Source organism: Mustelus asterias, chromosome 15 (assembly GCF_964213995.1).
Source record: "Mustelus asterias chromosome 15, sMusAst1.hap1.1, whole genome shotgun sequence".
In the NCBI taxonomy this organism is placed as follows: Eukaryota; Metazoa; Chordata; class Chondrichthyes; order Carcharhiniformes; family Triakidae; genus Mustelus; species Mustelus asterias.
Genome location: NC_135815.1, coordinates 49,043,144 through 49,069,457, shown reverse-complemented (window position 1 = coordinate 49,069,457; position 26,314 = coordinate 49,043,144). Strand labels below are relative to the sequence as shown.

Below are 26,314 nucleotides of genomic sequence, written 5' to 3'. Positions count from 1 at the left end.
TGTGGGCGGGGGGGGGTGGGAGGGGAGGGGGTGTGACGTCTCATCCTGTGGGCGGGGGGGGGGGGGGGGGGTGGGAGGGGAGGGGGTGTGACGTCTCATCCTCTGGGGGGGGAGGAGAGGGGGTGTGACCGAGCATCCCCTGGGGAGGGGGGGTGGAGGAGAGGGGGTGTGGCGTATCATCCTCTGGTCGGGGGGGTTCCGCTGCGTGTCTGCGGCCGATCCCTCCTGGCACCATCACTGGTACACTACCAGCCACAGCCATCTCTCCCACTCTCAGGTGGACTGGAAAGAATGATATGAGTGTGCTGGACTGGCGTTTAAATATGGCATTGGGACTTTTGAAACAGACAGCCGAGGCAGGCAGACGAACCAGCTGCTGCCTCGCCAGGAGAGGAGGGGGGGAAATCACCTGTGCACAATTAATGAGGTTCCAAGCACAGATTCTAGCATGGGATCCACCATTCCGGTCAGTGGGACGGGCACCGTCAGAGTTGCTCACCACCGCAATTAATCCCGAATGGGAGAATTCTGCTCAGGGAGTTGGCAAACAATGGGTCCTTTTCTCATTGGCAGGATGTGACTATTGGTGTGCCACAGGGATCAGTGCTCGGGCATCAACTGTTTACAATTTGTATAAATGACTTGGATGAAGGGATTGATGATATGGTTGTTTGCTGACAACACAAAAATAGGTAGAGAAGTAAATTGTGAAGTAGACGTAAGGAGGCTACAAAGGGATATAGATTAAATAAGTGGGCAAAGGTTTGGCAAATGGAGTATAATGTGGGCAATGTGAAATTGTCCATTTTGGCAGGAAGAGGAAAAAAGAAACAAATTATCTAAATTGGGAGAGATTGCAGTGCTCTGAGCTTCAGGGAGATCTGAGTGTCCAAGTGCATGAATCACAAAAGACTAGTATAAAGGTACAGCAAGTAATTAAAACTAATAGAATGTTATCATTTATTGTGAGAGGAATTGATTATGAAGAGGTTATGCTTCTGTTGTGCAGGGCATTGGTGAGACCACATCTTGAGTATTGTGTACAGTAATAGTCTGCTTATTTAAGGAAATATTTAAAAGTGTTAGAAGCAGTTCAGAAAAGCTTTACCAGGAATGGATGCGTTGTCTTATGAGGAAAGGTTGGATAGATTAGGCTTGTAGCCACTGGGATTTAGAAGAGTAACAGGCAACTTGATCAAAACCTTTAAGATCCTGAGGGGTCTTGACAAGGTGGATGTGGAGAGCTTTCCTCTTGTGGGAGAATCCATAACTAGATGTCACCTTAAAAATCAATGACTGTCCATTTAAGACAGGAGTGAGGTGAAAGTTTTTCTCTCAGAGGATCGTGAGTCTTTGAAACTCTCTTCCTCAAAAGGCAGTGGAAGCAGAGTCTTTGAATATTTTAAGGCAGAGCCAGATAAATTCTTGATTAACAAGGGGGTGAATGGCTATTGGGATAGGCAGGGAGGTGGAATTGAGGTTACAATCAGATCAGCCATGATCTTATTGAATGGTGATGAAGGCTCGAGGAGCTGAGTAGCCTACTTCTGCTCCTATTCGTATGTTTGCATGTTCCAATTTCCACCCCTCTCTCATCTTCACGTGGTCCATCTCCGACACTTGCCTTCACTTCCTTGACTTCTCTGTTTTTATTTTGGTGATAGTCTGACCACCAATATTCATTACAATTCAACCAACTCTCACAGCCACCACGACTACACCTTCTCACACCTAGCTTCCTGTGAGCTCTCCATTCTATTCTCCCAGTTTCTCTGTCTCCATCACATCCGTTCTCATGATGCTACCTTCCATAACTGCACTTTTGATATGTCTTCCTTTTTCCTGAGCTGAGTTTTTCCCCCAACTGTGGTCGTTAAGGCACTCAGCCATGTCTAATCCATTTCCCACACTCCTCCCTCCCAGAATCCTGATAGAGTTCCTCTTGTCCCCACTTTCCATCCTATTAGTATCCGTAGTCAAAGGATCATCTTCCACCATTTCTGTCAACTCCAGGATGGTGCAAACCCATCTTCCCTTCACCTCCCATCAGTTTTCAAAAGGGATAGTTCCCTCTGTGAGACCCTGATCCACCCCTCTATCACCCCCAAAACCTTATCCCCTTCCCACGGCACCTTCCCATGTAGGGCGGCACAGTGGCACAGTGGTTAACATTGCCCCCTCACAGCACCAGGGACCTGGGTTCGATTCCTGGCTTGGGTCACTGTCCGTGCGGAGTTTGCATGTTCTCCCCGTGTCTGCGTGAGTTTCCTCCAGGTACTCCAGCTTCCTCCCACAGATTGAAAGATGTGTTGTTTAGGTGCATTGGCCATGCTAAATTCTCCCTCAGTGTACCCAAACAGACACTGGAGTGTGGCGACTAAGGGTTTTCACAGTAACTTCATTACAATGTTAATGTAAGCCTACTTGTGATACTAATATAAATAAATGAACTTTAAATAAATAAATGTAATCACAGGAGGTGTAATATTTGCCCCTTTGCCTCCTACCCATCAAAGGCCCCAGCACTCCTCCTAGGTGAAGCACCTATTCACTTACATTTCTATCAATTTAGTCTACTGTATTCACTGTTTACCATGTGGACTATGGCAATGTCTGCAAGACATAACAGGCTACAAGATGAAGGCATGTAAAATCACCAGCTCCAATCCTCCCTGATGAGCTCAACGCATTCTATGCCCGTTTTGAGTAAGAAGTCTGTGAGAGCATCCCGGACGCCTCCCAGAAGCATCCCGGAAGCCTCGGATGAACCTGTATCCGAGGTCACCATTGCTGACGTCAGAGCAGCCTTCTCGAAAGTCAACCCACGGAAAGCAACTGGCCCGGATGGGATACCCGGACGAGCACTCAGGACCTGCGTGGACCAGCTGGCGGGGGTATTTGCAGACATCTTCAACCTCTCTTTACACCAATCTGAGAACCCTATCTGCTTCAAGAAGATGACCATCATCCCAGTACCAAAGAAATGCCAGACAGCGTGCCTTAATGACTATCGCCCGGGGGCTCTGACATCCATCATTATGAAGTGCCAGATCACCAACAACCTGTCCTGGTCTCTCCATGCAGATGCTACAGTTAAGAACGCCCACCGAAGCCTCTACTTTCTCAGGAGACCAAGGAAATTTGGCATATCCACTATAACTCTCACCAACTTCTACAGATGCACCATAGAAAGCATTCTTTCCGGTTGTATCACAGCTTGGTATGGCTCCTGCTCTGACTAAGACCACAATAAACTACAAAGAGTTGTAAATGAAGCCCAGTTCATCACTCAAACCAGCCTCTCATCCATTGACACTGTCTACACTTACCGCTGCCTCCAAAAAGCAGCCAGCATAATCAAGGACCCCACACACCCTGGACAAAATCTCTTCCACCTTCTTCCATCGGGAAAAAGATACAAAAGTCTGAGGTCACATACCAACCAACTCAAAAACAGCTTCTTCCCTGCTGCCATCAGACTTTTGAATGGACCTACCTCGCATTAAGTTGATCTTTCTCGACACCCTAGCTATGACTGTAACACTACATTCTGCACCCTCTCTTTTCCTTCCCTATGAATGGTATGCTTTGTCTGTTTAGCGTGAATGAAATAATACTTTTCACTGTATACTAATACATGTGACAATAATAAATCAAATCTACATTGGGGAGACTAAACGCAGACTGGATGATCACTTTGCAGGACACCTTTGCTCAGTCCACAAACATGACTCTGACTATCCTGTCACTTGCCATTTCAATTCACCATATTTCCATCCTCGGCCTGCTGCAATGTTCTAGTGAAGCCCAATGCAAGCTGGAGGAGCAGCACTTCATCTTCTGTTAAACACTTTACAGCCTTTGGACTTAACATTGAGTTCAGCAACTTCAGACAATGAACTCTGTTCTCCATTTTGATTTTTCCCCACCCTCTCTCCTCCCCATCGCCCAAGTGCCAGTCTGTATCTTGTGCTCATGCTTTTCTTTCAGAGAGCACTGACCCTTGTTCTGTCCTTGGCACATTCTGCTATCTGACCTTTATGCCACAACTAATGCCTGCTTTAGTCTTTAACACTATCATTACCACTTCCTTTGTCTTGTGTCCATGACATCTTTGTCATTTTATCTCTCCTGACCTCCAGCCTTACCCTGATCTTCTATTTTGCTCCATCTGCTCTACCCCTCCCTTGTCAACAGCATAAACTCCATTCTACCTCTCTTCAGCTCTGAAAGAGAGTCATTTGGACTCAAAATGTTAACTGTTTCGCTTTCCACAGATGTTGCCATATGTGCTGAGTTTTCCTAGCATTTTCATTTTTTAGTTCAGAAAAGCCCTTGATTTGATTTGATTTATTATTGTCACATGTATTGGTATACAGTGAAAAGTAGTTTCTTGCGTGCTATACAGACAAAGCATACCATTCATAGACTATATAGGGAGAAGGAAAGGAGAGGGCGTAGAATATAGTGTTACAGTCATAGCCAGTGTGTAGAAAAAGGTACACTTTTAATATAAGGTATGTACTTTCAAAAGTCTGATGGCAGCAGGGAAGAAGCTGTTCTTGAGCCGGTTGGTACGTGATCTCAGACTTTTTCCCTATGGAAGAAAGTGGAAGAGAGTATGTCCAAGGTATGTCCCTCTTCTATACTTCTCTACACACTCCTGCCAGAATCTCTCTCTCTCTTTGTCTCAAACCTGCTTCCAGGCTGATTTCAACTGCCTTTCTGTGCGAAGTCAGATAGAAAAATCCAAAGCAAAACACTACCTTCCTGCAAAACCAATTTTCATAGCAATGTGACATACCTTGGATGATCCAAACTGAAACTTAAACTAATTGGCCAGAAGTTTACCGCCCCACCTACCACGGGAATCGGAATGGGCGAGGGGCGGACAATGGGAAGTCCCATTGGGCAGGATTTTGTGGTTTTGGGACGAGCGAGGCTGTAAAATTCCACCCATTATCTTCAATTTTCCAAACATTGCCTTAGATCTGAAAAGTATAAGGATACTTTAACACCTCCCCTTATTTGGCAATTGCTTTCAACTTTAAAGGGAAAACCTGCAATCTACTGGCTTCATCATTATTATTATTGTTTACACACCTCTAGATCTAACCGCTTTAAGTATACATGGACCACCCTTTGAATTGTAATTATTCTAAGGGTGTTACCTATTTCTTAAAGCTCGGTTTTTCCTATTTATCTTAAATTTAAAATTAAATTTCCAATCCAGAAGTTATATTCATTAAACACATGAATCATGAAACTGCAGATTCAATACACCAGTTTAATCCAATTTACATCCCATCTCCATTTTAGACAATGCACCACCAGTGCTTGTAAATGTCTCATCCAGCCTAAACATTTATGTTACTTATAGAATAATGATGGACCTTCACTGGGGACATGCGTAACACGAGGCAATCGGATGCATCAAGGGAGTCACAAATGCATTGTTTACTAGAGGATGCCAGTTCATTCACTTCCCCCATGGACTATGGGCAGCAGCATGGCAAAGCAAAGTAATTTTACCCAATTGCAGAATTCTCCAAAATCTTAGAAGTCTTAGGTTGCACCAATATGGTCAGCTATGATGACCTGATCAATACTTGTAACGAAATCAGCAGGAAAGGATTCCACTTTCCCAACAGATCGTCAACCAGCAGTACTGCATTGTACAACTAAAAGATCATATACCTGGAAGCTACAGGATTGGACTTATACTATCAGATTATATTACTGTGTTCTTTGAAACTCATAGAACATCACGCCAGAGATCATTTTTTGTTTGAAATATCAAATGAATTTTGTTATAGGAAGATGAAGAGGTAGATAGCAAACAGTCAGATAATATAATAATACTTTAACTTTTAATATACATGCTTCTTTAAGGAACAATGACTAATTATCAAACAGTCTTCTCATAGAACTTTCCAACTACGCCTCAATTCAAATAGACAAGTCTGTTTTTTTAATCCTGGGATTTCCTGCATTTGAATTACCAATTCGAAAAGGAATTCTTCAGTCGAATACAAGTTGAAGCAATTACCCAACATTGTTTAAGCTTGAACTAATCGTCTCTCAGGCCTGTAACCAATTAATCTTGTAATACTGCATCAGAGAACCTCAGCACAACATCAATGGCTTTTGCATGATATTTGGCAGCTAAACTCTATATGCATTATGATTGGGTTTAAAGGAACAGCTTCTAAAGGTGCTTTAAGTTGTTGTTTTTTGATCCAAGCCCTGACCAGTGCATTCCTTTGGACTGGAGCAGAGTATATGGAGGTAAATACACTAATATTCCCCACATCCAATTACAAATTGAATTTCCCATATCTCAGCCGCATACGGTCCTGGACACTTGTAAGAGTTGGAAAAGTGTTTATGTAATTATATATTCATGCACATCAATTGTCCAAATTGGAAATTATAAAAAAGAGATTTTGACCTTGACGACCTAAACCCTTTCATTCAATCATTATTATTTTCCAATATTATAAGCATGTCCAAGCAAGAGAAATTAAAGTTGAAAAATCATTACTGGAACGATGTAGAAGAAGTTACAAAATAAAAATGTAATTCAATGGTGTGTTTATGCTGAACCTAAACAATCTGTTCTAATCACATTTATTCACTCTGTTCCCAAGCTCTTTTCCTTCCTATACATATACTATGTTAAATGTTGATGTAGTTTCTGCTCCAACCCTTGACTCAGTCTGGGTGTGGATTCTAGAGCCTCACAAAACTCAGAAGTATCTCTTTCCTCTGTTCCAAATCTCTTACATTTAATCTTTTATCAATTGTCCTAGTATTTGAACCCTCAACTCCTGGAAATATTCTAGTGGGGCGCCACGGTGGCACAGTGGTTAGCACTGCTGCCTCACATCACCAGGGACCCACATTCAATTCCCGGCTTGGGTCATTGTCTGTGTGGAGTTTGCTCATTCTCCCTGTGTCTGCATGGATTTCCTCCGGGTGCTCTGGTTTCCTCCCACAGCCTGAAAGATGTGCTGGTTAGGTGCATTGGCCATGCTAAATTCTCCCTCCATGTATTCGAACAGGCGCCAAAGTGCGGTGACTAGGGAATTTTCACAGTAACTTCATTGCAGTGTTAATGTAAGCCTTACTTGTGACACTAATAAATAAACTTTTATTCTTGCTTCTATCTACCTTTATTCATTTTGACCCCTTTGATCATATCAATATAGAATTTGTGTTCTATTAACAAAAACTGTTTTTCCAAAATTCTGCATTTCCTCATGTTAGGCTGCATCCTAGTGAATCTGTAATCTCCCTGCTCCACAACATCACATCCTCCCTCCATTGCTGAGTCCAGCAGGGGTAGAATCTTCCCAAGTCCCATGACCCATGAAGGTGCTTTGGAGCTGGTGTGGGTTGGGGGGGGGGGGGGGGGGGCGGGGGGGGGGGTTGGGGAGGATTCAGATAGTCGTCTGTGGGTTGGGTCAGCTTCCGATGCTGTTCTGCTTCTGGATGAGTTTCTCAGTGATTGATCGCCATAGGAATAGGCACCCTCTCCCCGAGGCGGGCAGCCAATTAGACCAATCTCCAATTGGGGGGGGGTCAATGTCAGAGGCTGCTGGTATTTTCTCAGTCCACATGGCCCAACAGCTGAGTTTGAAGCTCAGCAGCTACTTGGACAGCTTCCAGCAGCAGGCCAACAGAGCATCCTCTCAATGCCCAATGAAAATGTCACAACCACAATCAATCCTGAGGAGTGGATTCCCCTCCATGCTGATGGTCCTATCAGCTGTGGAGTTTCTTTATTTTTAAATTATCTGCAGGTATCCAATAGCACCTCAATTTTGAGTTGATCTTGCACTGCCCTTTCAGCAGTGCCCATCTCTCCCTGTGGGGTTTTATAGAATCCCTACAGTACAGAAGGCGGCCATTTGACCCATCGAGTCTGCACTGACTCTCTGAAATAACTTATTACCCAGGCCCAGTTCCCTCCCTGCCCTATCCTCACCCTATCTCCATAACCCCGTGCATTTACCATGGCTAATCCACCTAACATACACATCTTGGTACACTAAGGGGCAATTTAGCATGGCCAATCCACCTAACCAACACATCTTTGGACTGTGGGGGGGAATCTGGAACACCTGGAAGAAACCCACACAGACATAGGGAGAATGTGCAAACTCCACATGGACAGTCACCCAAGGCCAAAATCGAATCCCGGTCCCTGGCACTGTGAGGCAGCAGTGCTAACCACTGTTCCATCATGTCGGTCAGTGCTGTGAGCCCTCTGTTGGGGCCTCCCATGGTGCCATTCCAACCGCTGTACTTAATTGGATGGAAAAGGTGGAGGCAGCCTCTTAACTGGATGCCTCCAATAAGATTCTGCCAAAATGTGCAATGCAGAAGCAAGCGGGTCAAGCTTGGAAATAGTCCTGACCCAAAGTTATATTCTACATCAGGAAGATTCCACCTCAGTGCTGCATACTTCAAATCTGAAATCCTTTTAAGTTTTTACATAGGCTGATCTTCACCTATTGATTTTTATGTTTTATATTGCATGATAGAACTCCATTAAGTCTTATCAACCTGAGGTGGTGCTTTTAATGTGCTGTCAGTTGACATCTGCAATACCCTTTGCTCTCAACCCCATTGCGTACAGTTACATTCAGAGTATAATTACTCCTGTTTCTTTAAAACAAAAATGCATTACCTCACATTTAATTTGAATTCCATCTGCTACATTTTAAATCCATTCTCCCAATTGCATCATTATCTCTTTGCAGTTTCCTTTAGTCTTATAAAAAATAAACTATACCTCTCATTTTGGTACCATCTGAACCTATTAACACATGTCCCTCAAGTCCAGCATTCAAATCATGATGATACACTGTGAACAGAATTAGTCCCAGAGTGACACCACTCCCCTCTACACTGAACTTTCCGTTTTCTCCCTTTAAACAAAGTTTTAAGCAGTTTGCTTCATCAGTCTAATTCCATAAATAATATGATTATTATTAGTATTTGAGGTGGTGACCACGACCTTCTTGAAGTCACCTTTTATGTTCAAGAGCTACCAAAATATTCCTCTGTTTCTAAACAGAAATGGATAACTTTTGGTAGGTTAGTTGATTGGCCATGATAAATTGCTCCTTCGTGTCAGGGAGGTTAGCAGGGTAAATTCGTGGGGTTACGGGGCTTGGGTGGGATTGTGGTTGGTGCAGACACGATGGGCCAAATGGCCTCCTTCAGCACTGTAGGGATTCTATGATCTATGAAATAGGAAGGAAGGAGAGAAATCCTGAAGATGGAGACAAGAGAGAAACGGCCTGTGTTATTTAGTTCACAACACTGAAAAGTTACCCAGTATTTGCTGAATTTTCACACTTCTACAACTTACATTTATCAAGGATCTTTAACACAGAATAATGTTCCAAGGCATTTCATATTGAGGCATAAGCAACAAAAAATAATGTTGAGATAGAGAAGGTGAGACTCGGAGGAATGTCGAGAGCTTTGTCAAAGAGGTAGTTCTTTGGAGGCGGAAGAGATGGAAAAAATTGAGAAAATCCTTGAATGTGGATTTGATGATTTCTGCAAATGGTGGGTAATAATAAATAAAAGCAAATTACTGCGGATGCTGGAAGCTGAAACCAAAAGAGAAAATGCTGGAAAATCTCAGCAGGTCTGGCAACACCTGTAAGGAGAGAAAAGAGCTGATGCTTCGAGTCCAGACGACCCTTCGTCTGGACTCGAAACGTCAGCTCTTTTCTCTCCTTACAGATGCTGCCAGACCTGCTGAGATTTTCCAGCATTTTCTCTTTTGGTAATAATAGATATACAAGGTACTGAAATCACAAGAATAGAGAGTTTGGAAGAGGGGCTAAGCACTGGAAGAAATTAAAGAAATATGGATCTCTTTAACACAAGGATGGAATTTTCAATGTGTGACGCTGGGGAATCAGGAGCCAGTATTGGTTCATGAAATGCAAGTTGACTGGGACTTGAAGTGGAATTGGATATCTGCCATGAAATGTTAGACTAAACTAAGTTTATTAACTTAATGGAGAGTGCAGAATAGGAGTCCATCATGGAGAACACTGGAGTAAATTGAGCCTGAACGTAACAAAGATACGGCTGAGGGTTTTGATTGAATATGGGCTAAGATAGTTGCTAGCAATGTTCCAGAGATGGGAGGAAACAGTCTTTGTGAAGCAAATGTTATGGGCCTGTGTGGTAACTTGAAACCACAATGAAGGTAGTCAAAAGAACAATCTTCGATATAATAAAATAATGAAGTTAAACAGTAATAACTCAGCAACAGTAAGAACTCTGAAAACAGGAGCACTAGTAAAACAGGTCTTGCTTACAGGTCACCCTCTTGCAGACTGAAGAAGCCCGCCAAAGCCCGCACATGCTCAGAACCCTCAACAGATGCAAGTAAAACAGTTACAGAAGAGAAAGGCTTATAAGGACAGTTCCGTGTTGCAGTCTCAGGACCCAAGATACTGGACCACTTTGATTTAAAATTATTCCCGGCAACCACCATGGTGAGCACCAACGTTCCTGATGTAAACCAGATTATCCGGCTTGAACTGTCTCTCTTTGGCATGGTAGTCATGTCTCCCTTCTGCTTCTCTTGTATTCTGCACACTTTTGCTCTGAGATCTGGATGAAGCAATCCAGATGAGACTTCAGCTTTCTACCTAACAACAATTCAGCTGGAGAGAGTCCAGTTGTGGATTGTGGTGTGATACGATACTAGAATAAAAATCTTGAGAGTTTTGTATTCGCCTGCCATTCTCTTCAATCCCTTCTTTAGAGTTCGAACTGCGCGCTCTAAACATAGTGCCGTTATTCAAAAGAAGTGAATTAGGTCGACCATGAACTACAAAAATTTGATGTAGCTTCTCAATTGTCACAAAAGCTGTAATAATACTCAAGATATGTGCTTCCAACCATTGCAAATGCGCTTGTATACCAACCAAAAACATGTGGTTCATGAAAGATCCTCCAAAGTCCATATACCATCTGGACCACTGTCTATTGGGCCACTCCCAATGATGAAGTGGGACAGGTGGTGCCATCTTCTGGTTTATCTGACATGACAGCCAGGATTTCACTTTGTCCTCCAAGTCCAGATACAGATCAGGCCACCAAACATACGACCTGGCTAGACTTCTCATTCTAGTAGCACCTAGATGAGCCTCATGAATTTCATCCTTAACCCCCACAGTGCAGCCATCCTGCACACTTCACTCATCCGTACACTTCACATAGGGTTTCAACTCATCTTCTTCTATGATAGTTGGGCATCCTTGTATCAGAAATCTTTTAACTGGTGACAGAATAGGATCTCTGTCCGTCCACTGCTTAATCTTCTCCAGACGTATTGGAGAATGTGCAAGTCTCTTGAGTAAGAAAATTCGTAGAATCATTACAGTGCAGAAGGAGGCCATTCAGCCCATCAAGCCTGCACCGACGGCACTCCTGAGGTCATATCTCGTAACCCCATGTATTTAGCCTGCTAATCTTCCTGGCACTAAAGGACAACTTAGCATGGCCAAGCAATCTAACCTGCACGTGGGACGGCACGGTGGCACAATGGTTAGCACTACTGCCTCACAGCGCCAGGGACCCGGGTTCAATTCTGGCCTTGGGTCAATGTCTGTGTGGAGTTTGTACATTCTCCCCATGTCTGCATGGGTTTCCTCTGGGTGCTCCGGTTTCCTCCCACCCTCCAAAGATGTGCGGGTTCGGTTGATTGGCATGCTAAATTGCCTCTTAGTGTCCCAAGATATGTAAATTAGGGGGATTAGCAGGGTAAATATATGGTGTTACAGGGATAGGGCCTGGGTAGGATTGTAGTCGGTGCAGACTCTATCCTTGCACTGTCGGAATTCTATCTTTGGACTGTGGGAGGATTGCTTTGATCCAGAGATTATGAGCTTTGAGGTTCAGCTTTTTAATTTGCTCCTCATACTATGTAGAACCTCCTTCCTTATCCTGCCTATGTTTTTGTACCTAGATGGGCCATGACAACTAGATCCTCCCCTCTCCCACTGTATGTCCCTCTCCAGCAGTGAGCAAACACACTCATCTAGACTTTCGCTTTTTGTCCATATGACATAGGAGCAGAAGTAGGCCATTCAGACCATCGGGTCTGCTCTGCCATTCAATGAGGTCATCACTGATCTGATATAATCCTCAACTCCGCTTTCCTGCTTTATCCCTTTGATTCCCTTACTGATTAAAAATCTATCTATCTCAGCCTTGAATATACTTAATTACCCAGCCTGTATAGTTTAAAGTTTATTTATTATTGTCACAAGTAGGCTTACATTAACAGTGCAATGAAGTTACTGTAAAAATCCCCTAGTCGCCACAACTGGCGCCTGTTCAGTTACACAGAGGGAGAATTTACCATGGCCAATGCACCTAACCAGCACATCTTTCGGACTGTGGGAGGAAACCGAGGCACCCAGATGAAACCCACGTAGACACGAGGCAAACATGTCCGCACAGACAGTGACACAAGCCGGGAATTGAACCTGGGTCCCTGGTGCTGTGAGGCAGCAGTGCTAACGTTTGTGCTACTGTGCTGCCCTAATAGCCCTATAGCACTCCGCAGTAAAGAATTCAACAGATTCGCTATCCTCAGAGAAGAAATTCCTCCCCATCTTTGTTTTAAATGGTTGACCCCTTACTCTGAGATTATGACCTCTGGTCCTAGACTCTCCCACAAGGGGAAACAACTTCTCAGAATCTATCCTGTCAAGCCCCCTGAGAATCCTAAATATCTCAATAAGGTTGCCTCTTATTCTTCTATACTCCAATGACTACAGGCCCAACCTACTTAACCTCTCCTCATAAGGAAATAGCTCCCTACTTGGGATCAACCTCGTGAACTTTCTCTGAACTGCTTCCAATGCCAGTATATCTTTCCTGCAGAGAACAGTGTCATCTGGTAATTAAAGATGACCAAATGCTGGAATGACCACATCCAAAGCAATCCTCTATTCATCAGGATTTACCCAGTACAATAAAGTCTATGCTCCTCCAACTATTGTAAAGACACGATCTGGAAGAATTATAAAGCCTCCAGACTGCCTGAACATCTGAACCTGTAAACAGAAACTGAAGAGGGGGTGAGGGGTGGTGGAAGCAATGTAAATATGTTGAGTAAACAGGAATATAATGGAAATACATTGAAAAAATATCTGGGGGTCTGGTGTAGAAAAGGTTTACACAGGACTGGGTACAGTACCACCCACATTATGATGTAAAGGGACACATGATCCTAAACTGGAGGGCAGTCTTGTACTGGACAGAAATGTGTGTAGTAGCAAGCATGGAAACAGCTCTAGCTTAGCCCTTTTACTTAAGTTTTTAAGTTTAAGTTTATTTATTAGTGTCATAAGTCAGCTTATATTAACACTGCAATGGAGTTACTGTGAAAATCCCCTAGTTGCCACACTCCAGTTCTTGTTCAGGTACACTGAAGGAGAACTTAGCATGGCCAATGCATCTAACCAGCACATCTTTTGGACAGTGGGAGAAAACCGGAGCACCCAGAGGAAACTCACGACGACACGGGGAGAACGTTCAGACTCCACACAGTGACCCAAGCCGGGAATCGAACCTGGGTTCCTGGTGCTGTGAGGCAGCAGTGTTAACCGCGTGCCACCATGCTGTCCTGTATATAAGTATATAGTTACTAAACACTGTTAAATTATATAAGACTCAGAACCTCTTCACGAGACCTACCGAATCACATGCATCTTACAACAGCTGTGACTATTTGTAGTTTTGAGGGAACATTAGGCAAGACTGAAACCAAGCAAGGCTGCCCCAACTGGGGAAATGGAAGAGATTGTTTGGAGGAGGGTGATGTGGTCTTCATGTCAAAGGTTACAGAGAGGTTGTGAATTGGCAGGCACCTTAATCATCAATTACAATGTTATTTGTGGCTTTGGTTGGAGCTGTCTGGTGGAGTGGGGTGACTGAAAACCTGATTGAAGTGATTTGGGCAGGAATTTACAGAAGTGACAGGAATGGATGATCAGAAGTGCACATCTATTTTTATGAAATTTACAGGATGTTTTGGTAATTTCAGACTGATGTACTTAAAACAAAATTTCTACTTTAACTGAAAAGCTTTAAATGGCATTGATGTCCAACATTTATCCCTCAACCAGCATTGCTAAAAACAGACTACCTTGCTTTTGTTTAGGGGGACTTAGTGTGTGCAAATTGACTACCGCATCACAAAAGCGATTAGATGACAAAAGTACTTAATGTGTCTTTTCCATGTGAAGAACATGGAAAAGACACATTAAAATGCAAGTTTTAGCACAATAGCATGTTGTTTCAACAGTTTTAAATACGCTTTTGTAAAAAAAATAGTAATATCAATGCTTTTTATTCATATTGTAGTTGTTCTAATATATAGCCCTTAATATCCCTGATGCTCCAGGTGAGTAGCCTTCAGAACAATGTCCCTCTTTCAGATGTTGATTAAAGCAGATTTCGAGGTTGGAAATAAATTTAAGAAATGAAAAAAATGTAGTGTTGTTTTATAGTGGGTTGGTGAGAATGGCCTGTTTCTGTGCCATGAATACTATGTAAGACTATGCAAAATAATCTGTTACTTTTCCATATGGCATGTTGGAGTCATTTGATCAAAAAGCACTTTGAGTAATCGTGATCTTTGAGAAAGAAATTGCTCAGAATTGTGGCTTTCCACAACTATATTCAATTATCTAATTCATTTGGAATTCTATAGAGAACTATTCTAATGTAGTGAAAAGGGTAAGTCTTGTTTTGACTATAGTCACAATACATTTTATTGAAAGTAACCTTATTTTATTGAATGTTCACAATTGTTTTATCATTTATGGGATGTGAGTATCCCAACACTTATTCTGCATTCCAAATTGTCCTTGAGAAGATGGTGGTGAGCTCCCTTCTTGAACTGCTGCAGTCCAGGTAATGTAGGTGCATGCACAGAGCTGTGAGGAAGGAGTTCCAAGATGATGGGTTGCAACAGCAGAGGAGTGGTGATATATTTCTACGTCAGAAATGTGTATGACTTTGAGGGGAGCTTGCAAATGCTGCAGTTTCCAAGCATCTGTGCACTTGCCCTTCTCGGTGAAAGAGGTTGCAGGTTTGGAAGGAGTAGCTGCAGTGCCTCTTGTAGATGGTACACAGAGTTACCACTGTGCAATGGTAGTGGGGGAATTGAATGTTTGAGGTGATGGATAGGGTGCCATTCAAGCTGGCTGCTTTGTCCTGGGTGGTGTTGAGCTTCTTGAGTGTTGTTGGAGCTGTACCCATCTAGGAAAATTGAGGATATTCAATCATATTCCTCACTTGTGCCTTGTAGATAGTGGACAGGCTTTGGGAATGAAAAGATGAGTGGCTCACCACAGAATTCCCAAACTCTGACCTGCTCTTGTGGCCACAGGATTTATATGGCTGGTCCAGTTATGTTTCTGGTCAATGGTGAAGTAGGAAAATATACCACTTGAGGCTGGTATGAGTCAAAATACAGTCATGCTTTATTCTCATAAGCTTATGGGAGAACTTGACCCCTTGAAAGCGGAAGCCAAAGTTCTCACTGAACACAAGAAGCATGGATATTTATACATCAGGGTTCCCAATACAAGTCATGAAGCAAAGTCCAGTTAACAGTCCTTGATCGTAAATTATAGTTCCTTTAACAGCTTCTGATAGTCTTTGGATCATGGTTAGAAACCATCTGGTATCCTTGGGTCATAAAGCACAATTCTTCTGGTCGTTGCAGTCAAGGTGTCACCTCTGGTCCCCTGCTCTTCCCGCAGCGTTTCCTTTGAAGTGACTAAGTGACTGAGTGCAACTGTCCCAGTGGGAGTCCTCCTTCAAACGGCCATTCTCGCACTCTACCATTTGGTCGCTGCTTCCTCTGTTTAAATCATAGACAAGCCTACGAGAAAGAAAGACTAAAATCTATATTCAACTGTCTGTTTTATCAGAATGATATAAACAAGCGAGGGAACCATGAACAAATGGCTTATACTAAAGTAAAAGATAAAAGACATGAACAAATGGCTTATGCTACTACCAGGAGCGATATAAAAAAGGGATGACTAGCCACAAGGAAACGTTATGTTTGTGATACATTCCAGGTACAAAGTTCAACCTTTTAGGTACAAAATACATTGAGTACAAAAAACATTAAACCTTTCCCTTCTTCAATGGTAACTCCCATAATGTTGATGGTGGGGGAGGAAGGGTGTGTTGTTGAACAATTTAAATGAATCATATATTATTTATTTGCTTGGATTTTGCAGCGAATTATAAAGCAATTTAGCCTTTGCAAGCTTCTGAGTGGCAGCTTGCCTGTCATTGAGTGGCTGATCCAACATAGGGATCTGTGGCATAATGAGTTTGGTCATTAACTGAGCAAATGAATCCTCAATCGCGACACTCAGAGGATAAATCAGGAAGTGTAAATCAGATTTACATGAGAGGCGAAAAGAAAAAATTACAAGAAAAATAATTTGATAAATATCTCCAACATGGTCCAAGTGCAGGCAAGTGGGACTAGGCAAAGAATAGTTCGGCACAGACAAGAAGGGCCAAAAGGTCTGTTTCTGAGCTGTAATTTTCTATGGTTCTATCGGTGGAGAATTCTGAAGAAATGAAACTTCCTGCTTGCTAACTTAAATTTTCAGTGCCAAAGAGGATGCTTGGCAGTAATTATGGCTTCAGCATACTGCTAAAAATTCACTTCCACCTGAATAAAACACCCTTAACATTCTCCATTGTGTTTCAAAGGGAACTGGTGAATAAGTAGGAAAAAAAACTGTATTTATGTAGCATCTTTCATTACCTCAACATACCCCAAACACTTTACAACCAATGAAGTACTTTTGAAGTATAATCTGTTGTAATGGAGGAATTACCATAACTTCAAGGTCTCATGTGAACTTCAATGCCAAGTTTATCAGTGAAGTATGGAGAAGAGTGGGGTAATTTAGAAATGAAGTTCTAGATTTCTGCTTTGAACAGCAGAAATGTTGTTGCAATGTAGTACTCCAACATAGGGATCTGTGGCAAAATGAGTTTGGTCATTAACTGAGCAAATTAATGAATCCTCAGTCAAACAGCGCATGTGCAAACACTAGAAGTTGCTGTCCAATTTACACTGGAATACAATGGGCATTGTTAGCTACTGTTATTCTGAACAAAAAATCCAGGCCATTATGTTTTCCCTGTGTTAAAAATGCATTTTTAGTATAAAATTCAACTCAACATTTATAAAATACAAATGAATTGCTAAAACTTAGTTTAGAAATGCATAGTAAATCAGTTAATAGTGCTAAATTCATGCAATTAAATTAACTTTGTATCACCCAGCCCTGAAAATTGGAGGAACAGTAATTCTAGCTGCAAACACAAAAAGATTATTAATTAAACATTTTTAAAGGAAGATAAAACATTGTACTTTTGTTTTGATGGGTCAGTGAGGTGGGGCGAGGTCTATATCCATTCACCTTTATTGCCAGTTCCAGGTTGTCTGCTACATACAGCCTAGGTAAATAGTTTCAAGTGGGACATTCCTGTCTCCAACACTTAACTGAACTTTTAAAAAAAGTTTTAGTTTCTACGAGTTCTACAAACAACTTCAGTATTTGTTCTTTTGTTCCTATTCTCAGTGATTGCTCAATATCTTGGTGTGTTTTGAACTATTATAGTTATATTGAACAATTTACATAATCATTTTGACTTAAAAATCTAGGTGAACAATGTGCAGTGTATGCTTTTCTTCTTTTACCTAGTGGATAAACTCATGTCACCAACCAAAAGGGATTGGTTAACACAAAATACATAGATTGACTGACTAAGGATTTGAGCAGTCAGTAACAGTTGGAAACTTTGTATACCTGTCTGCGTATAGGTAGCTTCCTCAGAACAGGAGACAAAGTTTGAATCACATGACACATTGCATAATCTCCTCTCTGGTGATATGCACAGCAAATGAGCCGAGCACTAGTACCAGGCAGGCAACACAGCCTTCTTTCTGCATTCCCTCTTACAGCTACACAACATGGTAATTGGGATTATCCGATCTCATTCGCCCCGCATCACTGCCAGCAAGAACGGAGAATTTGGCACTCAGCCAAAACTCCATTCATTGCAGCAGGAATGGAGAATTCCAGCCATGGACAAAGTCGGAGAATTCCTACCCGTCCTATCCCTCTAACTACAAAGACCCCTGCTACTATGACATTCCTATTTACTAGCCACACTTGAATGACTTCCTGTATCACGGTGCCATGGTCAGTCACTCATCCACCCTGTAGCCCCCACTCTCATCCATACGAGTTGCAAGAACCTCAAATCTGTTGGACAATTGCATCAATGAAGTGCCTCCATTGTTATCTTCTGGATCCCCATACCTGCCTCACTTGCAGGCATATTCTCCAGTCCCTGATCATAGACCAAATCAGAATACGTTAGCTTAAGAGGTGTGACTGCCTCCTGGAACAAAATGTCCAGGTAACTTTCCCCCTCCATGATGCACTACAATTCCTGCAGCTTCAAATTATTTTCAATATTTCAAATTATGTTCAACGCCCTGGGTTTTTGTTTCCAAATGCGGGTCCTGAACCAACAGACTGTTCATAGGTGGTGGGTAACCCTGCTCCACTTTTATCACCCTGCCTCATCTTTCATCTGTTTTTGAGCAACTCATCAATGCTGTCGCTGCAATCACTAACACGTCAATTCTGTTTGCCAGCTGTGCTTCTGAAAATTCATAGTAAGTGCTCTTTTCCTCGGCATCAACTCATATAATGATTGCTGGATTCCAGGATGTTCACAGTATAGCATAAACTCCAGGCAATGCATACAGAAATCCAACTTGACTCTGAACGAATCTTCCAAAGCCACCCATGTTGAAATCTTTTTGGTCCTCATCCACAAGCACGGATGTGTTGAGTCATTGTAAACATTCATTGCCACAAATTCTTATGACCTGCTGATCCAGTTTGGACATGTCCTAGTAGGGAACTAATAGTTCTATGTAGTGTTTAAATTGTGTGATGTCGCAAGGGGCTGGGAATGTGATAGGTGGTGTGGAGTTCACTCAGTTCAATAGTTCACACAGTTGTCCAAATACAAAAAAATTGAATCGTTATTTAAAGGTCTTCAGATACTCAGCAAAAACAGAAAAGAAAGGAAATAAACACCTAGCTCTTCTTTGAGACTAACTTTCCACACAATATATCCCTATTTAAACCTGTTTCCCATGGAAAACTCAGCACAGTATATAACAGCGACAGTCCAGCAGAAGCAAGGTCAAAACATGCAGAAGCAAGGTCAAAACATGCAGAAGCAAGGCAGAAGCAAGGTCAAAACAAAACAAGGTCAAAGCTTGCAGAGGGATTTGGACCAACTAGAAAAATGGGCTGAAAAATGGCAAATGGAATTTAACGCAGACAAGTGTGAGATATTGCACTTTGGAAGGACAAACCAAAGAAGAACGTACAGGGTAAATGGTAGGACTCTGAAGAGTGCAGTTGAACAGAGGGATCTGGGAATACAGGTACAGAATTCCCTAAAAGTGACGTCACAGGTGGATAGGGTCGTAAAGAGTGCCTTTGGTACATTGGCCTTTATAAATCGGAGTATCGAGTATAAAAGTTGGAGTGTTATGGTAAGGTTATATAAGGCATTGGTGAGGCCGAATTTGGAGTATTGTGTACAGTTTTGGTCACCTAGTTACAGGAAGGATGTAAATAAGATTGAAAGAGTGCAGAGAAGGTTCACAAGGATGTTGCCGGGACTTGAGAAGCTGAGTTACAGAGAGAGATTGAATAGGTTGGGACTTTATTCCCTGGAGCGTAGAAGATTGAGGGGAGATTTGATAGAGGTGTATAAGATTTTGATGGGTATAGATAGAGTGAATGCAAGCAGGCTTTTTCCGCTGAGGCTAGGGGAGAAAAGAACCAGAGGGCATGGGTTAAGGGTGAAAGGAGAAAAGTTTAAAGGGAATATTAGGGGGGGCTTCTTCACGCAGAGAGTGGTGGGAGTGTGGAATGAGCTGCCGGATAAAGTGGTAAATGCGGGGTCACTTTTAACATTTAAGAAAAACTTGGATGGGTTCATGGATGAGAGGGGTGTGGAGGGATATGGTCCAAGTGCAGGTCAGTGGGACTAGGCATAAAATGGTTCGGCACAGACAAGAAGGGCCAAAAGGCCTGTTTCTGAGCTGTAATTTTCTATGGTTCTATGGTCTATGGTTCTATGGATAAAGAAGGTCAGATTGCCAGAGTGGGTTCTCCTACAGGCCAAAGTTCAATCCACATTAGAGTTTTCGTATAGTCCAAGGTCGGCAATGCACAGTTATGCACGCAGCAAATTCTTCACTCTCCAAGGCACCCTACTCATATTCACCAAGTTGACTTCAGCTGGACTCAGTGCTCTGCTTAGATAGTCTAGCAAGGCTGCACAGCTGATCCTCGTTATACTAATTCCTGGTAGGGTTTGCCATCAGTCTGCCATGTGACTTTTGGGTTGACTTCCTGTGCCCATCTTGGTAGGGGAAAACTCTGTCAAGAAACTGGAGAATATTGTGAGAAGAGTACCGTCCTTCCAGCACACAGCCCCTGGTGGCACCACAATATTTAAACTCAGACAGTAGGTCAGCCTCCTTCCAATTTAAGATTAGGAATTTTGTTGATATTTTTGCAATATTCCCAGGACCTTTCTGTTTTGCTGCAGTTTAAATGAATACTTGGGTCTATCATTTAAAGATGCTGAGGCAATTAGTTCTGACTTTAACCCAGAATTTCAACAGAATCAGCCAAAAGTGCATTGTACTGTACCTGCACACTGCTACTTGAATCATCCAAACAGCAGTTTGTCACTTCTGGCACTGTTGCAAGTCAAATCCATGGCTTGAAATTCACACTCCCCTGCTGGCGGTGGGGAAGCAAGGATTGGGATACCCTCTGGGTTCTTGCCTATCCTCACCTTACAGTATTTTTACCTTGAGCAGGCAAGGCCCCAGACAGGCTATCCACCCTTGTCCCAATTGAAGCCCCTAAGTGGGAAATTGTTAGCCATTTAAGGGCAGTTTCCTGCCCAGCAACAACTCTCAGGCAGGGGGATTTACCTGGTGTGGGGGAAGCCTGAAAATCAATGGGCTTAGATTTTAGGTGGGAAGCTAGCAGGTGGGGGAGCTGGGGGGGGGGTTCCTCCATCAGAAGCCCCCCCCCCCCCAATGTCATTAAGGTCCAGTGAATACTGGACCTCCCTCCCCACTGGCCTCTCCCTCGAAGCCTCAAATACCCACTTTTGACCTCCCCATCTCCCCCCATGCCTTTCCTGTCCTCCCATCCTGGGATCCCCAAAAGTTACCTTGTCATCTGGTCCAGGGTCTTAGGCTCTGATATGTTGAAGCATTTCCGTTCTATCCACTGCAGCTCCTGTCACTGCGGCACTAGAGACCTGTTGGCCAATCTGATCAAACTGCAGTTCTCCCTAAGGTGGGGCTTCCATCCTGAATGAGGGACAAATGTCCCAGCTGCAGCCAATTAACACTCACTCGGGCATGAAGTGGCTGCAGGGCAGTAAGAACGGGTGGGGATTTGGGGATGGTGGGAAGGGAAACCTCGCCACCCAAAATATTCAGGTCCAGCTGTTCATCAGATTGCTTTTTGCCTTATTTTTGTCACCATATCCTTGACCTGGCCGTGCACGCATTGCAGTAAATGCAGCTGCAGCAGCACAGCTGATGTTTGTCTGATCCCGTGGTCTGTACACACTGTGCATTTCTGGAGCTGAACAACAGTCCTTGAAGGAAGTGAAGGAAGGTGAAGGAAGTGAGTGCAGACCATGTTCAAGTTTGGCATGGGAGAACATGGTGCGCTTTGATGTCTGGTCTCCAGTGCTTTGATCTGCAACCACACTTGCAGCTGGGAAAAATTTAAAGTTTATTTATTAGTGTCACAAGTAGGCTTACATTAACACTGCAATGAAGTTACTGTGAAAATCCACTAGTCGCCACACTCCGGTGCCTGTTCAGGTACACCAAGGAAGAATTTACCATGGCCAATGCACCTAACCGGCACGTCTTTCAGACTGTGGGAGGAAACCGGTGCACCCGGAGGAAACCCACACAGCCACTTGCAGATTCCACACAGTGACCCATACCGGGAATCGAACCTGTGTCCCTGGCGCTGTGAGGCAACAGTGCTAACCACTGTGCCACCCTGCTGCCCTGTGGGCCAATATGGAAACACAGCAAATGTATCACAAGTGGTTAGAAAAAGTTTGGGGCAATGGTGGGCATCAGATTTTTCATTGAGAAGTGAGGCAGATTGCTGTCCTTCTCTTAGTTTTATCATTTTATAACTTTATCCCCCTTCCCCAAAGAAGATGTTGCATTTTTTGATTTCCACTTATAAAGTTTCCATGTATAACATTTCTTGGGTAGGGGAGGGATTACCATATTTTTTAAAAATCCCACTTATAAGCATATATATACACAAACAAACCAAATACTTCAGATGTCGGAAAGCTGAAACTAAATGAACAGAAGATGTTGGAAAACATTCAGCAGGTGAAGAGAAATAAAGGTGTCCTTTCAGATCAATGACTAGTTCTGCTGAGGTCACATTGACATGAAATGTTAACACTGTTTCTCTCTTCCTGCAGATGCTTCCTGACCTGTCGACTGTTTCCAACACTGGAGTTGTTGCTCAGCACTAGCAACACATTTCACATTAAGAGGTGAAGCATAATTATATCTGCTGAATTGCGCAACTAAATTTTACACAAAGTTCTTCTGTTCATGGAATTTTTATACATTGAAGGAGGGCTTCAGAAACAAAGAGGTTACGAATCCTTTATTTCCACCACTGCTTCTCCTTTTAAGAAAGATGTTGCAAAAAGTCATAGCCCTGCAAAGGGAATTGCACCCAAGTTCCCTGTCGATTTGTTCATTTATATTTCCATTGGAGCATGCATTATACTAACTTTAGGCAGTTAAACTATTGGGAGGGAGGGACTGGGGTGGGGGGACGTCCTATTTTTCCATGTTTTTCTGACTCTGATGCCATAGCATAAACATAAAAAGAATTTCTGTGTATGTCACAGTGGGAGAAGCTGGAAGGAAATTCACTCTCCAAAAACTTCTTTGCAGCCTTTTAACAGTACCACAATAAAAACAAAAAGTGTTGTAAGGGATAGCCATCTGCCAAGATAGGGCACATTCAATATATCCTGTAGGATAATGGCTACCCCGATCAGATCATTGCTTACTGTGTTTTGCCATTCTCACGAATGAGCCTAAGGCCACTAGTTTGGACTTGAATAGTGCCCAGTGTACCTCAAATTACCCTGAAAACTTTGAACAACAGGTGAAAATAGCCATTTGACATTACTACTGTGCAGTAGCAACATGAGTGATATTTTCCAGTACCAAAACACTGCCATCAAGCCAAAAAGACATTCTGCCCATCATAGAAATGAGTAATGTGGTATATGAGTTTCAGTGCCAGTGTGATGCCAGATTGACCCAATGACTGGCAGGATCGTGTCAAATAGCACATGCCTTCAGTTGTTCGCAATAGGCAGTATACTGATTGTACTCAACCAGCCTGTGCTCACAAACCTCAGAGCGTAGTGTCAAATGTTAAGTGTGGTTCCACAATTGGGCAGCATTAGCTGAGCAACCCTGAGTGTGCTAAGAATTACACTAACAACTAATTTAAGATCATCAGTCAGGCTCACTAGAAGTTACATATATTCATATATCCTGTCCTCTGAGGTAAAAGGAACACATCTGGGAATTGCACCTTTTTTGAATTAGACAAAAGCATGGAGATCAATAACTGTCTGGTACATTCTCCATGGCAAATCCTCAACCAACCAGGTCAATTTGCCAGCCAAGAAGCACCCTTTTCTCACATAGTATAAATTGTGGTTCCCTTTGAAATTTGGCATTCTTACATCTGTCCGAGTGCGAGTCAGAAAATTTCAACAGCATGTCCTTTTTTTCAGCAGTACTCAAGCTGTGTACTACCAAGTGACGATTTACATGTGCAAGCCTTCTGTTTTGTGATTGGATTCATCATTTTTCATTGTGCATTTTTGTCAGTGCAAATAACAACATGCATTTTTATAATGTATTTTGCATCGATAAATGTCTCAAAGTGCTTCCCAGAGGTGCAATGGAATGAAAATTGACATGAGCCAAAGATAGTGATATTAAAAAGGATGACCAAAAGCTTAACCTGGGTTTTAGGGAGGATCTTAAAGGTGGATATGGAAGTATAGTGGCAGAGATGTTTAAGGAGTGAATTTCAGACTGTAAGGCCTTGGTGGCTGAAGGAACGGCTGCCAAAAGTGGCTGACAGGAAGAAGGAAGCTCAAAAGGCCAGAGGCAAAGAAACTGAGAGGGGTTATTGGGCTGGTGGAAGTTTCAAACATAGTGAGATGACATAATGAATTCAAACACAAAGATAATAATTTTAAATGACAGGTACCAGGGGACAGGGGAGTCAATTTAGGTCAGCAAGGACATGGGTGATGGTAGAGTAGGACCTGATATAAGATAAGATATGGACAGCAGAGGTTTGGATGAGCTGAAAGTTGCAGAATGTGGAAGAGGCTTGCAATAGTCGAGTTTGGAGGTAACTAAGGCATGAATGAAGGCTTGTAATAGCAAATGGGATGAAACTGGACTGGAAAGGGGTGATGTTATAGAGATGAAAGTAGTAGTCCTTGCGATGGAGAGTATATAGTGTCAGAAACTCAGGTCAGGATGGCGAGATTACAAGCAATCTTGTTCAACCAAAGACAGTGGCTTGGTGTTGGGGATGGAATCAGTGGAAAGGGTGTGGGTGATACCAGTGTGAATCCCATTCATTGTCTTAGGATGAAAGGACTTAAGGAGCTGACAGGATAATGAGCATTCAAGTTTAAATTTTCACCTAGTCACAGAACAACTCCACATTTATGGTGAGATAATTCTTTGTGTTCACAAAGACATCAGCATTGTGAGTGAGGTGCATACAGTCCATTTTGTCATGTACTCTGACAAAGTACATTAGACAAAGTGGAGGTAAAGTTGCCATAGTCCCAGATGATCATAGGCAGTGACTGGTGGTGATTTAATTTAGGCTTTTTTTGCATTTTAATTTAAAGAGGGGAATCTGTTAGCATCCAATAGGTTCTGTTTAATGAATGTTGCTTATAGAACATAGAACATAGAACAGTACAGCACAGAACAGGCCCTTCGGCCCACGATGTTGTGCCGACCTTCATCTGAAACCAAGATCAAGCTATCCCACTCCCTACCATCCTGGTGTGCTCCATGTGCCATGTGCTTGAAATACTTTGTAAGTAATAAGGTGAATAGGTGCTGGGTGTATTGACTTGTTAATTATACTCAATTGTATATAAGAGAAAGTCAGCCAGCACTGGCAGCTTGGTGTGTTAGTTGGGAGAAGTTAGCACTGCAGTGAGCACTAAACGGCTTGCACAAACAGCGCAATCTGTGTTTCCTTCACACCCAAGCAACAAATAGCATTGAAGGTTGGATGGTGTTGTCTGAAGAGAGTTTTCTGTATAAAAGTTCAATCCAGCTGTAGTCTTCAAAGAGACTGACAGAATCATTGCTCAAGGCAACTCCCAAAATCTGGCTGTAAAAGTATGTATAAGTCTGTTGTGGCTTCGCTCAAGAATGTTAGGTTGTAATTTTCACTTTGGATGTGGGCAGGAAACTAATGGCTGCAATGAATGTAATGGAAAGGAGGATCAGGTAGTGTCTTTGACATGTAGTTGATCTACAGTCATCAACTTTCCTACCCTGTCCAGAGTGAAAATTACCCCATGGTCTTCCCAGGCAAATTTCTTCAGATGTATCCAAGATCTTGGCTCAGTCTGCAAGGTGTGGCAGTGAAAGTAGGATCTGAACAGCACACCCAAAATGTAATGGTAACTGTCTTCTGTGATTAGAAATTGAAAATTAGGTGCTCTGCTTTGAGGGTTACCCATAGATTTTTCATAAGCTCAGCAAAATAACCCAATTTTCTGAAGAAATTGGCACAAATGTCAGATGCAATATCATTTTAAGCTGTCAGAAAGACTCCCAATAAGTTTATCCATGTAATACAGTAGGAAAATAGTATTGCAGACAGATACACAAATTGTGTGTCTTTCAGAGAAGGAAAGACAGAACTGAAATAAGAGGCTCCTCTTCCCGTGTCAGTTTTTTATGATCATCCAGTCCATCCAGCCTGTCTCACAGAATTGCACTGCCTCCTTCATCACTATA

At 42.7% G+C, this 26,314-nt stretch overlaps 1 protein-coding gene across 1 annotated transcript in view; it reads right to left on the bottom strand.

Annotated features, from left to right (window-relative positions):
* Positions 1-15,660: 15,660 nt before the first annotated feature.
* The window catches only part of acyp2 (acylphosphatase 2, muscle type), a 116,954-nt gene continuing 106,300 nt past the window's right edge, over positions 15,661-26,314 (bottom strand). The window contains exon 4 of the mRNA XM_078229858.1: positions 15,661-15,946. Within this exon, the coding sequence (XP_078085984.1) occupies positions 15,796-15,946 (151 nt within the window). The 3' untranslated portion in view covers positions 15,661-15,795. The remainder of the gene's footprint in view (positions 15,947-26,314) is intronic.